Source organism: Notolepis coatsorum (genome assembly GCF_963971535.1).
Source record: "Notolepis coatsorum genome assembly, chromosome: 7".
NCBI classification, from domain to species: Eukaryota; Metazoa; Chordata; class Actinopteri; order Aulopiformes; family Paralepididae; genus Notolepis; species Notolepis coatsorum.
In genome coordinates this window covers 17,532,838-17,549,205 of record NC_140171.1, presented here as the reverse complement: position 1 = coordinate 17,549,205, position 16,368 = coordinate 17,532,838, and the positions used below count along the sequence as shown (strand labels likewise).

Genomic DNA, 16,368 nt, shown 5'->3' with positions numbered 1-16,368 from the left:
AAAACTCACCTTTTTCAAGAGAACAGAAAAACAGCCATATCTTCAGATTAAGGTTGACAAGGCATTGAATTAGAATTCAACTTTCGCTTCATCAAGTGAAAAGGGGGGGGGGGGGGGGGGCGTTACAAGGCATTGTTTCAACTGCAGGGTTATTCTATAATAACCACGTAGTGTTAATCGTCTGCACTTGGTGTCCTGCATCTCACGGTAACATATTCATCTCGTATATATTTCATAGCAGGTCATAGTAGCGTTTACTACTAGTAGTAGGAGTAGTTGAAACATTTTCAAAAGCGTTCAAAATGGGCGGCTGGGGGGCCAGCCGTCATACTAACTCAATTGGCAGAGTTAGCGGGTGGAAGTCGATGGGTGGTAATCTGGATGTTGTGGACAGTGACTCCTACAGGTCGGTTGGGGGACGCCTGCAGAGCAGAGACAGGAAGTAGCGGGGGGTAGTGTGAGCCTCCCATGCGTTACACCTCGCCAATGAGAGTCCGCGCTGGCAGGTGAAAAGATGTGACAGGCTGCCTCCTCGTGTATCGGAGGGGACACGTGATGCAAGGCTTCTATCCTCCCTACAACCGGCCAGTGGGGGGCATATGCGAGCAACGTTCAAGACAGGGGAGGGGAGAATTGGCACAGCGAAATTGGGATGGGAGAAAAATAGAAAAAGAGGAGAAAAAGTGGATGAAAAAAAAAAGCGTTCAAAATGGTGCTACATTGGTCACTGCATGGCCCGCTACACACGGAGTGTGGTGAGGTGGTTGGGGGTGGGGTGGGTGTATATCACATTTGCTTGGCACTGGGTGACTCTCCAGGGGATCTTGGCTCAGGGTGTGTGTGAGGGAGACAGAGAGTGAGGGAGGGAGGTGAGGGGAGTCAGTGAAATAGTGAAGGGGGGGGGGGGGGTTATTTTTACACCCAGACAGACAGACAGATAGACGGACAGACAGACAGACTGCATGAGCCACAGTCATGGTGTTTTGATGCCACAGAGAGAGAGAGAGAAGGGATAGAACTGATACTCGGCTGAAGAACCAGTGGCCAACGCTAAGAGGATCGGGACGAAAGCAACAGTATAGCTGAGATAAGACCGAGCTGCTCTCAAGCCTACCCAGGCCTGACACCAGGACAGGTCTACACTTAAGCCCCAGACCAAACTAAACCAGGGAGATATACATAGAAGAGACAAAGCGACAGACTCGACCTGGAGGCCAAGACAACGTTTGACATCGACTTCGTTCTGACCGAAATCGGACTACACCAGGGTAGATCGGTTGAAACTATACCCAGAAGCGGACCGCTCGCTCCAGACCAGCTGGTTCAGCAGGATCCTCCTGAGTGAGCCGCTGTGTAAACGAATCCAGACCACAGTGAACCGGACCAGACCGGACCGGACCCAGGCTATACCTGATTAACCAGACCAGACCAGGACTTGTTGGAGAGGAACAAAGAGAAGCAGTCATGCCTGCCCCAGCAGGGACCGAGTAAGACAACTGTGTGTGTGTGTGTGTCTGCACATGTTTTTTATGTGTATGTACGTGTGCAGTGTGCACTAATGTGGGTTGAGTGAGTAGGACAGCTGTGTGTGCGTGTAAGTGCATGCATTCTTGATTAAAGCAGGCACATACTATATACACGTTAACTGTTTTGGACATGGTAAGTTACTTAATCATCACTGAACACATTGTCATTATACATTTCACACAGTACACTTTACTATCACAAATTGGTGTAATGTAGGACTGTCCTCGACTAAATTAATTCGTAGTTAAGTCAACTCTAACTGTCATATAATTGGTCCACTCTAAACGATTATTCTTTATTTTTTTTTACAAATATGTTTATTGTTTTCTTTTATATACAGTATATACATAGAACATTAACAGAGACATACATGCATACAGATATCACGGAAACGGCTCAGAAACAGCTTCACAAGTTAAATAAAAATATATCAAGAGTGACATTTAAGGGGTCGACTCCCGTGACTCCCGTCCAATGACGGCATCATGTTGGCTAAAATAGACTAAAACATCCTCTGCAGCGACAAACAGGACAGTAGTGACAGGGAGGATATGAGCAGGGGTCAGGGCTTGACGTTAACTTTTTGGCTCACTAGCCACTGTGGCTAGTGGTTTTCCAAAGTCACTAGCCACTCAGCATTTTCACTAGCCAAAAATCCCTGCACTCGCGCCCCCACCCAAAAAGTAATAAATATAGGTCATGTCTTCTTCACTAACCCCTGCTGGGGACAGTATCATTGTAATCATACTGCTACACACAAACTGTACAACTGTGCTTCTGACTGTTGACTCCATTGTTTACTACTGCCTGCGACCAGTGACTCAGCCGCAAAAGGAGCTCCAGTTAGGGCAATGGCTGACTGGGACAAGATGGAGGGTGTAGATGTGGAAGAGTTGTGTTGAACCTAGCAATTACATTATTGCTCCAAACGCTGTGAACATTATCATTGACACACCTATGCCTTGGCTGTGTTGAACCTAGCAATTATATTATTGCTCCAAACGCTGTGAACATTATCATTGACACACCTATGCAGGGCTTGACGTAAACTTTTTGGCTCACTAGCCACTGTGGCTAGTGGTTTTCCAAAGTCACTAGCCACTCAGCATTTTCACTAGCCCTGGGCAGGTGGGCAGGTGTCAATGTCAAGCCCTGGCAGGGGTGTAAAAAGTACGCAGAAATTATACTTAAGTCTCAAAATCGTACTCAACTAAAAGTCAGAGTATCTGGCTAAAAACACACTTGAGTAAAAGTAAAAAAGTTTCTACTTTTAAATGTACTTAAGTACTAAAAAGTTAAAGTAAAAACTTTTTTTCTGACTGTATTCTTCTGATAGCAGGTGTTTAATCAAACACCTGTTTTCTAGTCTTGCACAAGGACCAATCAGTATGGGTATGGGCGGGTACATTTTCCATTGATGGGGATTTGATTGGCTGTTTTTAAAAAAAGTGCGGCAGCAGGATTAATAACGTTAACGTTAGTTCGGCCAGAGAAACAAATATACTAATTAAAATAGTTGGACCTGCAGGATTTGTACTTTGTACTTTGTAGGTCTGCATTTTAAATGTAAGGAGTAAAAAGTATGTTTTCTTTCTCTGAAATGTAATTGAGTACAAGAAAAGTACAAGTATACAAACCTAATAATACTTGAGTAAAGTACAAATCCCCAAAAACAGTACTTAAGCATTGTAACGAAGTACAATTACTCAAGTACTTTACACCCCTGGTTATGAGTAGTGTGGAAACCCACCAAGTACAGTGGCGGACAGTGCAGGTCCAATATGAGATAAATATGGGTCCCAGATCTCATAAGTGTCCAACTTGGAGTGCAACATGCATGTGATGTATTCACAAGCCGGAATACAGTCCATAATAATATTATGCCACGATCTCTTCGATGGAATATCATCCTTGATCCAGAATAGAAGAATATCCTTCCCGGCAGCAAATGTTAGCAAATTGAACAATCTCTTATGTTTGACATTAACAATATGAACATCTGGGAGAGCGAGTAGAAGACACATGGGATCCAATTCTACAGGAACACCAGAAACATCAGACAGTTCCCCCACAATATCAGACCAATAGCTCTGAAGCTTCACACAGGACCAAAAACAGTGAATGTAATTTCCAATCTCTGTCTTGCATTTAAAGAAAAGTGGGGACGCACTGGTATCCATTTTACTTTTGAGAGCAGGAGTTATTATGTATGCGGTGTAATATTTTAAATTGAATAGATTTAGTATGGTTACATACAGATTTTTTTTTAGCATAGGTCCACATCTCCTGCCAGTCCACAATCATCTATAGAGATGCCCAAATCCCAGGACTGCTTGGTAGCAAGGGAGGATAGAGATTAATTGAGATTCAGTGTGTTATAAAATATTGAAATAGTTTTTTGGAAAGTTGTAGGGAGAGGACCCTCTCTACCTGTGAGGCAGAGCCATTGGCTAACAGTGAGGTGTCTATAGATCTCCAAGCTTGGTTATGCCCTGCGTATGCCAAACATTGGAGCCACCATCCAAATGACCTGGCTTAAAGTCGGGGTTACCTACAAGTGGAGTAAGAGGAGATGTTCATTTAGCTCGGCCCTCTCCACCTTACGAATAGATCTCCAGGCCTTGATTGAACATAGCGTGATGGGGTTGGAACATAATGTTCTAACAGACATAAAATCTTTGATAAATGATCAATTCCAAAGAGGGGACTTGGACCGTGAAGATTCGATGTCAAGCCAAATTGAAGATGGATCTGATTTAAGCCAGCCTGCAAGCACCCTAAGGTGTGGCGTGTGCTGCTAGCTGATGATGCCAAACGCATTATAATAATAATAATGCCGTCCATTTGTAGTTTGGCCATTTTCAGCCGGGGCTTCTTCCCATTCCAGATGAAAGAGCTCAACCAGCCTTCCAGCACCTTGATAGCCTTATTTGTCAACAGTACAGGGCTCATCTGCAGAGGATATAGCAATCTAGGGAGAACATTCATTTTTAATAAGATGATTATTTGATTTAATTGACAAATCTGTACATTTTGAGTTTTCCATGACCAGAGATGTGCTCATCATTTTAAATCTAGTGCTGACCAGAGATGTGCTGATCATTTTAAATCTAGTGCTGACCAGAGATGTGCTGATCATTTTAAATCTAGTGCTGACCAGAGATGTGCTGATCATTTTAAATCTAGTGCTGACCAGAGATGTGATTATCATTTTAAATCTAGTGCTGACCAGAGATGTGCTGATCATTTTAAATATAGTGCTGACCAGAGATGTGAATGAAAATGAATGAATGAAAAAGTTTATTTTTGGACATGTTATTCTAAAAGAAAAACATTAAAAAAAGAAGGAATTATAAACAAAATGTGTTTGGTTAGCAGACATGTCCAAAAAAGGAGTAGAGGGAAGCTAAGCTTATTGATCCCTACCCCCTTACATTTATATTTGTTCTTCCATTAATTTTACTAGATATAACATAATTTAGTGTATTACAATATAGAATATACTTTTACTTATATTAAAAGATTACAAGAAAAGAAAAAAACTTGATTCACTTGACAGCAGTGAATATAGTACAGCACTACATACACAATATAACATAATTTTGTTCATCCTCAATACTCATTTCTGTATTTTTCCAATGTGTATTTTTTAGCTGCTTTTTAAATTGTGCCACATGTTTACTCTGTTTGATGTATTCGGGTAAATTATTCCACAACTTCACTCCACACACCGATATGTTTGTATGTGTTTATCTTTTTAAATATAGTGCTGACCAGAGATGTGCTTTTCATTTTAAATATAGTGCTGACCAGAGATGTGATTTGATTTGATTTTATTGACAACAAACATAACAACATTGACAGATCAACATTTGAATTTGCCTTGTCAGGGATCAAACGAAAAGTCCCAGGACTTATTTCCATCGTTGTCCCTGTTGTTACTGGTTGCAATACAAGTGGCACTATGGCGTCTGAAGTGCATCAAGCATTCTTAGTGCATAATCTAAAATGCATAGTATTCGATTTCGGTTTTAATTTTTTTTTTTATAAAAAGCATCATTCATGCTCATTGGTGCATTAAAAACAATAATTATTTTCATCAACAAAGTGCATAGAGACATTACTCATCGTTCACCAGAGGTTCAACACATAATACAGTCGCACCAACATTACAGTAAAATGTGCTTTTCATTTTAAATATAGTGCTGACCAGAGATGTGTTTATCTTTTTAAATCTAGTGCTGACCAGAGATGTGCTTTTCATTTTAAATATAGTGCTGACCAGAGATGTGCTCATCATTTTAAATCTAGTGCTGACCAGAGATGTGCTGATCATTTTAAATATAGGGCTTACATCATCTTTTCAAGAAATAACTCGGCATGGAAAAAAACAAAGGAACGACCTGATTGATTGATTGAACATTTTATTAACAGATTGCAGAATGGGTACAATACAGTACGGCTCAATACACGCAATTGTTAAGGGGATGCAGACCAGAGAAAGACTTTCGTCTTGTTTACATCAGGGTCCCCCATTTTCAATTCATCATGACATCATGACACAACACTTACAAAGTATTAGTCAATGAAGACCAAACCAATCGGATAATGAGGAGGCAGCCATAGTCTAATTTAAGATAAGATAAGATATTCCTTTATTGATCCCCTTGGGGAAATGTGTAGAGATTGTGCTAAAGTTCCACTGACGTGTGAAGTAGACTCTGCAATTAACCCTTTCACCGCCGCACTACCAAACGGTTAACCCTTTCACTGTGACAATACAGAAGGTTAGCCCTTTACTATCGCACAACCGACGGCGGAGAGCTAATGATGGAGCATTAGCTTAGACAGTAAAGGGTTAACCTTCTGTCGTGTGGCAGTGAAAGGGTTAAGGCAATATGAGATTCCATGTTGGAGAGAAGAATTAGTAAACACAGTACATGGACTGTTGGGACAGATTGACTGTGTTCATAATGATGAATGCCGACAGTGGTTGCTATGTCCCGGGGTAAACTGCTCTAAATGCAGACCAGTATCACATGGCGAAATTGGAGATAGAAGTTGTGTGTGTGTGTGTGTGTGTGTGTGTGTGTGTGTGTGTGTGTGTGTGTGTGTGTGTGTGTGTGCGTGTGTGCGTGTGTGCGCGCGTGTGTGTGTGTGTGTGTTCGCTCTTGCATGCTAGGGCATGGATGTGGTCATTGGAAGCTCTTCACTCAGAAGCACAGAGCTCTCCAGACAGCAGCAGGACGTCCCAGGAGCACAAACTGTTTATTATATGACTCAGATCTGTTCAAACAACAAGGGACAACAAGCGCGTTGAGAAGACCAGAGCCTCAGCAGGCAGCTCGGCCCCTGTTTATTGGAAGGTCGATACGTCACGACTTAACAACTGAATTATTTGTCTCTCTCTCTCTCTCTCTCTCTCTCTCTCTCTCTCTCTCTCTCTCTCTCTCTCTCTCTCTCTCTCTCTCTATATATATATATATATATCTGTCTCTCTGTCTCTCTCTCCCTCTCTCTGTGTCCGTCTCTGTCTCTCTCACTCTCTCTGTGTCTCTCTCTGTCTCTCTCTCTCTCTCTCTCTCTCTCTCTCTCTCTCTCTCTCTCTCTCTCTCTCTCTCTCTCTCGCTATCTCTCTGTCTCTCTCTCTCTCTCTCTCTCTCTCTCTCTCTCTCTCTCTCTGTGTGTCTCTCTCTCTCGCTATCTCTCTGTCTCTCTCTGTCTCTCTCACTCTCTCTCTCTCTGTGTGTCTGTCTCTCACTCTCTCTGTGTCTCTCTCTGTCTCTCTCTCTCTCTGTCTCTCTCACTCTCTCTCTCTGTGTCTCTCTCTGTCTCTCTCACTCTCTCTCTCTGTGTGTCTGTCTCTCTCTATCTCTCTCTCTCTGTCTCGGTCTCTCTCTATCTCTCCCCAGAAGACATCCACAATTTTCCTGAGTTTAAAAAAAAAAAATTAACTTTTGTTCAGACCCTTCAACCCCTCACAGAATCCTCCACATACTCACTCACACAAACATACACTGCATTCGCCACGGATTCTACTCCTCTCAACACACTCCATGACTTTGTACTTATATTTAATTCACAATATACTTTGTTATGGTCTCCCTTTTTGTTTGTGTGTGTGTGTGTTATCCAGTGGGAAGGTGGAGGATTTCTCCACAGCCATCCTGAAGCAGAAACACAGACCCAACAGACTGGTTGTGGATGAAGCTCTCAATGAAGACAACAGCATCGTCAGCCTGTCCCAGGTGTGTGTGTGTATATTCATGTGTTTGTACTGTATGCATGAATATGAATGTATGTGACTTCATGTTCATACACCCCTGTCAGATTTCCATTCGGTCTTGTGTGTGTGCACGCTCCGGGGCGGACCTTCCTACAGGCGATATAGGCGGTCGCCTAGAGCGCCACCCAGTGCAGTTTTGGCGCCCCCCTCTATATCGGCAACCATTATTTTTACATAAAAAGAATTCTAACATAAGGGAAAATGAGCCAAAAATCTAAAACGGTCGGTCGGTCTGAGCCTCAGCTTTAGGTGTTCACAGTCAGAACATGCTAGAGCGCTGTGCATTGATGGGTATCGGTCAAGTGTTTATAGAATTGAGCGTTGACTTGAGGAAAAAAAGACTAACGTTAGAGAACTATGAAGAGGCAAAAGCCATACAAAAAAAAAAAAAAAAAAAATTACGTGACGCTTGCATGTGCCAAATGTGTATGTATTTTGCGGCGAAGGGAACGGCTCCCGCCTACCTCCGGTCAATGGTCTCTAACTACGCACCCTCAAGACCCCTACGCTCTGCATCTTCTGGCCGCCTCAGACCTACTCCTATCCAAGCTCCGGGAGGGTCATCAAAGAGAAGTCGCCTATTCTCTGTCCTTGCCCCACAATGGTGGAACGAACTTCCCACCACAGTTAGGACAGGCGAAACCCGTCGACTAAAGACGCACTTCTTCAATCATTATCTGAAATGAGAAAAAAAATTATAATATTAACTCTAACTGTTGTGAAGGGTCAGATTAAACCGAATATATATATTTATTTATATATATATATTTAATTGTATTTGTATGTTCTCTAATATTCCCTGATATCCCTTGTATATTCCTTGTACAATATGCATTGAATATCCATTCTAGCCTACTGAACATCCCATAATAGTCTCCATTCTACTATTGGTCGAGACCTTGGTGCCAGGCTGCCATACCCCTCAGACCCAGTTCAAACGTACCGCTCGACATGTACGAACAAGTCCTAGTTCCGCGTAGGAATTTGGCTACCGCACCACTAATGGGACTATTTGTTCATAGTGCGTATATATACTGCGCTACTAAAGTAGGACTTTCTTTTCAGTCCAGTTTCTTACCCTCCAATAGAGTTACAGACGTAAAGCCTCCCCGCGACGCCACGTGTGGGAGTAAGGCCAAGTTCGCCTACCATCGGTATTGAGACATCGTGTATATTAATATTTGAATAGTCATATTTGGCACTATATCGTCGAGTTGGACGTAGTCTATTAAGCTAATAATAGTCTGTTAATATATAGTGCTTCGTGCGGTGAGAATACTACCGTAGTCAGTACCCCATCGTTTCGGGCAGAGAACTGGCTGCTTACCCAGGGTGGTTGACCCTATGTGAAGCTGCACCCGAGGAGCCCCAGAGCCGACGAGCGAGTGGACCTGTATACCGGATTATTCTACCGACGACAGCCCGCCTTCCCAGGCACGGATTATGCTTTGGATACTTTGATTATTCCATGGATAAAGACCCCCGACACTGCCGTGTGTTGGAACCCCCCCCCCTGGAGAGGACGCAAGGTGAGGAGACGCTCTGCAAGACGAGGTCTCTTCACGTCTCTCCCCCGTGGACCGGAGAGAGCCGGCCCACAAAGAGTCCACCTGCTTTCATCTGTGGTCCAAGGATCGCCGGCGCATTGAACGGCACTACAGTGGGTTCACCTGGGATACCCTTGGCCGGACGAGGCAGCTGGATTCTACCCCCCCCCCCTTCCTACTCCTGTCGGCTTACAAGCGACCGGATTAACCCCCTCTAGTGTATCCAGCCTATAATCATTAAAGTATCATTGCTGTTATTCCTTAACTATTCCAGGTCGTATATTTACCACCTGCGCCTTCAGAGATTGGACATTCTCTATTGATATACCGACGAATACTCCTTGCCATAAAAGTGCATACTATTTCAATTCATAAATGTAATTAAGTGATTAAGTGCTTATTCTACACACCATCGCTGTGTAGGAAATAAAGACCTGTTTCTAATTTGTACATTTGTGTTGGATCCGTTTCATCTACGTGAGAGTGTTCATGATAATATATTTATGCCGTGTACTGGGTGGCCGAATATTAAGTACAAAGGTAGTGGTAGTAAGTATCATATCTAGTAATACAGTCAGGGAATTGTACCCCTCAGTTACAATTGGTCCTTCGAGCCGGAGGGTAATTAGTGTAATATTAATATAGTGTTATTAATATTGAAATGGCCTATGATGAACACTCCACGAAACGATCCTCCTAACCAACGCCCGCAGCGCGAACGACGGCTCCCTCAGTACTTAGAGGCTTACGCTGTCAGTCAACAACCTAGTCTTCTACTAACAGTAAACGCGGTAAAACTAGAAAGTAAAAGTATGTCTAACCCCAACGCCCAGACTACCCCGACCATAGAGGCCCCTACGGGCTCTAATGTAACTGACCAAGTTCACGTGGGGACCAGTGGGAACCAGACATGACTTCACACCCCGCCAGTACTGAAGAAGTAGTCCCCGATGAGTCCCGGGAGGAATACAACGCTACCGAGAGAGAACTCGGCACGGAAGAAGACGGGGAGAGCACCGTGAAGATAGAGCTCCAAGGCTCCGCAAGGAGTACCCCGAGGGAAGGCTCCCCTATACAACCGCCTTCCCCCAGCGAGGCAGAGAGGACCCTACAGCAGGCATTCCTCGTCAGCCTGAAAGCCTCTACTGAACGCGATAGACTCCAGGGTGAACGCGATCGATTGCAGCTACAGCAACGGAGCGAAGAAGAGCACATACGCCTGGAAATAAGACGCATTCAGATGGAAGAGAATGTGGCCCGAGACCGAGCAGACAGCCAGCGAGCAGCTGCTGGTGCTCTACGGGACGCAGAGCGCGACAGACAGCAAGCGCAACTAATAGAACAGCTGATCAGACGGACAACACCCTCTCCCTCCGCCAGAGGCTCCAGGAACTCGTCTAGACACACCTCCAGGGCGGCATCCCCTAGCCGAGTAAACAACCCTGAACTTGACCAACAGACGAGGTCTATACCCCTGTGGGATATTTGTAGATATCCTGATGAAGAATGTCTCAGTCAACCGAGGCTTGGATAATAACAAGGTTTATTAACCAAACAGATAGAATACATAGAGAGAATGGCTGAGGCTCTCGCCCCAGGTGATCAGCTGAAATCCCCCAGGTAAGAAGCCTTGATTGTGGTCGGGAAGAGCCCTTTATAGTTCAACAAAGGGGGTGTGTGGTCCCATTTGATAGGTCAGATGGGGGGGAGGGGGTACAGGTTTGGGGACGCAGGGGAGGGGAGTGTCTTATTCCACAGAGAGGGGGGGGGGGCACAGGTAAAGGGAACACAGGGAGGGGGATATATTTACATGAGGACATAATTATACCACAATACTCACTTTTCTTTCTTATAATGTGGGTGAGATTAATGTATAATATACCAAGATTGTTTGGAACAGGTAAAAGTGGGGATAATAGTTTAAAATAGAATTATTTACATACATGATTAATAGAATTATTTACATACATGATTCATGACATGATCGACTGGACTGCGGTCTGTGTTATTTTGATATCAGAGATGTGGGACTAGATATCACCCTTTTCTTTTATTAATCGCTCAAAATACCTATATCAATGAGTGGTCCTCATCTCTGATATCAAACAACAATTAACATAATCATTAGAAGCTATCGCTGTGCAAATATCTTGGCATACCTTCAGTCGTTTATGTCGTGACTCTGGGGAGGCTAATGTGATCGTTGTGCATACAGGCATCGTAATAAACCAATTAAATACATGCACTGTCTGTGTGGTCAGATTGCACAGGGTGAAAAAAAACAAAATTGTGTGCATAATTAGGCTAATGTGTACAAAAACATTTTAACAACCGTTAACCTGGTGGTTAATAAAACTAACATGATTGATTATGGGAAACTGTTCAAAAATATATATATATATATTTTTGCACGTTTTATGATGATTCTTGATGAAATTACTTAGGATCCAGTTGTATTTACCCTGAGTTTGAGTGTCACGTTCATCTGTGATTGCCTCAGTTTTGTTGGTCTTTACTTAGAATCAGGCAATTTTCTCCATTTCTTCTCTATAAATGAGGAGATAAAACGTCTTATGCATCGCTTCTATATGTAATTCTAGTGCATCACCATATAGGTGCAAAACAACGTTACATGTCCTCTTCTATGAGAGAATAAAACAACTGATTCTTTCTTGTCTGACAATACAATTTTGTAACCTAAGTAATTCAAATGTGATGTAATGTGATCATGTGGTCACTTCTTCCTTCAGCAATACATTTTAGCTCATTATTACTAACCATTGTTAATGCTTTCTCATTGATTTCTTTTCATCACATCCCTAGTTCATTGTTTTGCAGATACATACATTTGTGTGAAAAGTTTCCTTCTTGTGAAGGTATTAATCTGAATGATGTTGCGTCGTTGTTGACAAGGTGTTCTCTGTCGGTCGTGTGGCAGGGCCAAACAGTAACACATAAAAATTAAATAAATACATACAATAGACATTACCTTAGTGGCTAATGTGTCAAAATAAAATTGAAAACCGTTAACCTAGTGGTTAATATAAAAGGTGATTATGATAATCGTTATGCATTGTTCTGTGGTGCATACTATCAATGTTGAACACAAACTTGGTGTCTTGGAACAATCCAACTGGTTCTGCCCTGTTTAACAATACCATTTTGTAATGTGACTCTGTGATCATTTCTCATTGTCATTATAAAATTGGTTAATGCAATCTTACTGATTGTATTTCATCATATTCCTAGTCAATAATTTTCCAGATACATATGAACTCTGTGAAACAGTTCTTGTTTGTGAATCTGACAGTTGCTGTGAAGTGTTGATCATCTGTTCTCGGTCTGTCGTGTGGCAGGGCCAATACATACATAACAATGTGGACAATGTGTGTTCAGAAGTATCTTGTTCTACAGGTCTCTGATGATGTCTCTTCTTGACGATGCAGTCGGGAACATTCACTGGTCGTCGTTCATTCAGAGGGGGCCTACAGGAGGTCGCCGTCCGCTCCCTGTGTACCTTGTCAAGGGTCACCGGTAGCAGTCAACTATAGTGGTCTTTTCCTGCAGCCTATGTTGTTCTCCATCACCACCACACATCCGCCACTGTGCTCACGCTTGGCTCCCATCAGGCCCAGAGACATGGTGGTCAGGGCGTTTTTGAATGTGTTGTGCTGGTTTCGCTGTCCTCTCCTCGTCATTGCGGTACCACTTGATGGAGGGCGAGGGCCCGCCGGTGTAGTGGCTAGTCAGTAGGACGCTCTTTTTCACACGGATGACAATCTTGTCATGGGAATCCACCTTGATGGTCGGGGCTCTGGTTCCCATCTGCAGGTGATGGGTTTGGTCTGCAGTGCCGGGGTGGAGGCCGTCAAAGGTTGATCTCCTCTTCGTCAGTGTCTCCTTGGTCAGTCTCCTTCGTGGTCCTCTGCTCCACTTTCTTGGGGATGTCTGTGGGCTGGGTTGGATGGTTCTCCCACGGTTGTTGTCGTTGCCTCTGGTTGTCAATTTTCTTTATGTGTCCCGCTGTGATTAGCTTGTTAATCTCAGTGCGGTACACAGTCTCTTGAGCGGGGTCTCTGGCTAGGCGCCGCTCTGTGTTCAATAGATACCGCTCCGTCGCTTCTTTTGGGGCGTGGAAGGTGGGCATACCTTCTCGCCTCAAGAGTGGAGTTGCGTATCTCATCACTCCGTTGACTTTGACTCTCTTTGTCCCTTGCTCGAGGAGTGCTATGGCGTAAATGTCTTCCTTGGAACGAATGTCTTTCTTTTCGTTCTTAAAGGGCATTGTCTCTAGTGTCCATAGCCTCTCGACATGCTGTAGGAGGGTGGTGTCTTCTTCTGTCACTCTGGAGTGGAGGCAGCTAGTGGCTGCTGTTCGGTTAAGAGACTTAGCGAGGGGGCCTTGTAATGTCCATCCTAGGCGGGTCTCGACTGCTGCAGGACAGCCTCTGGGCCCTGTGTGGACCCGGTCTATCGGGACTATGAGGTCTGCATGGTCGGAGCCTATCAGCAGGGTCGGGGTGGCACCGTCGTCTCTCTGGCTGCCCGCTTGCTGCGATAGTGAAGGAGACATTCTCGCCCTTTATCGTCTTTAGATCTCTTCTTATTGTCCGAATCGTCATTGGTTGTGTCCGCAGCTTCGTGGTTCAGGTCGCGCGTCGTCTCACTCGTCCTGTCCTCTCACCAATTCGTGATCTGAGGGTGATAAACACTGCCTTAGAAAACTCCTCACATAAATGATTCAACGCCTTTCTGCTAAAGTGGAAAATCATTTTGGGATTAATTCAATTCATTGTAAATAAAATCACTTAATTGACAATAGGAAATGCAAACCAATTGCATTAGCAGTGATTCCTTACGTCAAGAAGGTCACATTCACTACAATCTTATCATTAGGCTTTAAATAAAATTAGTAAATGAATGGCCAAATCTTGAATCAGATAAAATAGCTATTTTTCTTCATAGTCTGTGATGTCAAATTTTAATTTGATCTTACCTCAGGATGCGTTGGCTGTACCTCAGGATACTTACCTCGCCACGACTTCTCTGGCGTTTTTCACATCTCAGTGTGGCTCATCATAGCATAGCATGGGGAAAAAACATAAAATCTAGGTAGCCAGTTAATTTTGCGCATGAAAAACAATCATTTCTTATCATCTAACCCTAACTAACCTTACTGTCATGCATTTGTCCTAATAAACTAATCTACACTGTAGCACTCAACACTAATAAAACTAACCTACACTGTGGCACTCAACACTTTAATGACCATTGTTACTCAGCTGATAGAGGTGTGCCTTGCCTGATGTCCTGTCGTACAGAACCTGTGAGTCTCTTTGGATAAAAGTGTCAGCTAAATGATCAATGTTGTTGATATCTTGTACATTTAGATAATTGTGCTGCAATTTTGGTGGTTGATAATTTTGCAATCATGGAAAGTATTTGAAATTTGCAAGGAGTTAGTGGTTAAGCAGAGAATAGAAGGAGGGGGATAGTATGTTAAATTGTTTTCATCATTGATCTTTCATCTCAGGCACTTCTACTTTGTTTGGTTTTATTCAGAATTCATATCTCTAATTTGTGTGTCTCTTGAAAAGAGATGATGAAAACAACTTGTTAGTTATTGTTAGTATGGGAATTAGGTAGACTTTCATGACTGCAACATCATCATTTGTGTCTGATTTCATGTTTAACTAAGTGGTTCTCTGTTGGTCCACCAAGTCTGTGGTCAGAGTGTAGGCATACCCTGTGGGTTTCAAGTGCCCATCCAATGGTGTCTGCTATCGTCGTCTCTAGGTGTGGTCAGAGTCCTCTCTAGGCATTTGCATTGTTTTGTCTCCCAAGTGCCCACTCTGAAGAAATTTACATGTGGGTATTTGGATGCAGATTTATTCCAAATGGTCAATCGATTGTCTCTCAGCTCTGCACTGTCTCTCGGTTGACATGCAAATTGTTGGATTTTCTGTCTTTTGTGATACAATTTGGGTGTAGTCATTCACTGTTTTGCATCTCGCCTCAGAGCCAGATCTGTAAATACAAACACATGTTAATTTTCCACTCTTTTCTAAGACCTGGGTGTGTCTGCTCAACAAACATTAGCTAGATCTCATCCATCCCGTTCTAGGATAAATGATAGTGTTATCATTTATCAATCATAGCGCATATGTACACAAGCATCATATGAAAGTGGACCCACACATTTTGAATCATGTTTAAAATGTCTTACAATGGAAAGGGTTAGTTATCTTTCATTGGTTCTTTAGATAAACACATTAACTCAAGTGAATATAACCTAAACATCTTACTTTTAAACATGATCTATGTTGTTTGTGTTCCAAGTTTTCAACATTGAAAGCTTATAAAGTCTAATCTAACGCTGTTTATGTGGACTACAATTCCTGTACTGCCATATATTGGGAACCGGAAGTGTTTGTTTAGCTCCCATGGTCAGTATGACCGGTACGCCCACAGATGTATTATAATTCTGAAACAGACATTGTAATTTGCTTTAACTGATAGTTGTGTATATGTACAGTTTCTACGTCAAATGACTCCCTTTTCTTGACTCCTTTTGTATCACAAAAAGTACTGAATTTGCAAATCTGGTATGTCATAAATGTACAGATGTAGCAGTACTGACTATCTGTCTGTCATGTATGTCATAATATGTTCTGATAAATTGAAAATGGGGGACCCTGATGTAAACAAATCTGGTATTGAAAATGGGGGACCCTGATGTAAACAAGACTAAAGTCTCTCTCTGGTCTGCATCCCCTTAACAATTGTGTATTGAGCTGTGCTGTATTGTACCCATTCTGCAATCTGTTAATAAAGTTTTCAATCAATCAATGCATCTATATTTATGATTGTCATACTCACCGGGGACAGCTGTTGTGTTGGGTTGGATCCGTTACGTGTCGTCAGCAACCCGCATCTCGCCACCTCAACTCAACATTTTCCAATAGCAGCGCGCACATACATATACAAATAAAACATATACTACACGTG

At 42.9% G+C, this 16,368-nt stretch overlaps 1 protein-coding gene across 1 annotated transcript in view; it reads left to right on the top strand.

Annotated features, from left to right (window-relative positions):
* Nucleotides 1–1,243: 1,243 nt before the first annotated feature.
* LOC311231861 (transitional endoplasmic reticulum ATPase) overlaps nucleotides 1,244–16,368 on the top strand; it is a 48,497-nt gene continuing 33,372 nt past the window's right edge. Inside the window, 2 exon segments of the mRNA XM_084318483.1 lie at nucleotides 1,244–1,487; nucleotides 7,664–7,775. Coding sequence (XP_084174609.1) covers nucleotides 1,465–1,487; nucleotides 7,664–7,775 — 135 coding nt within the window. The 5' untranslated portion in view covers nucleotides 1,244–1,464.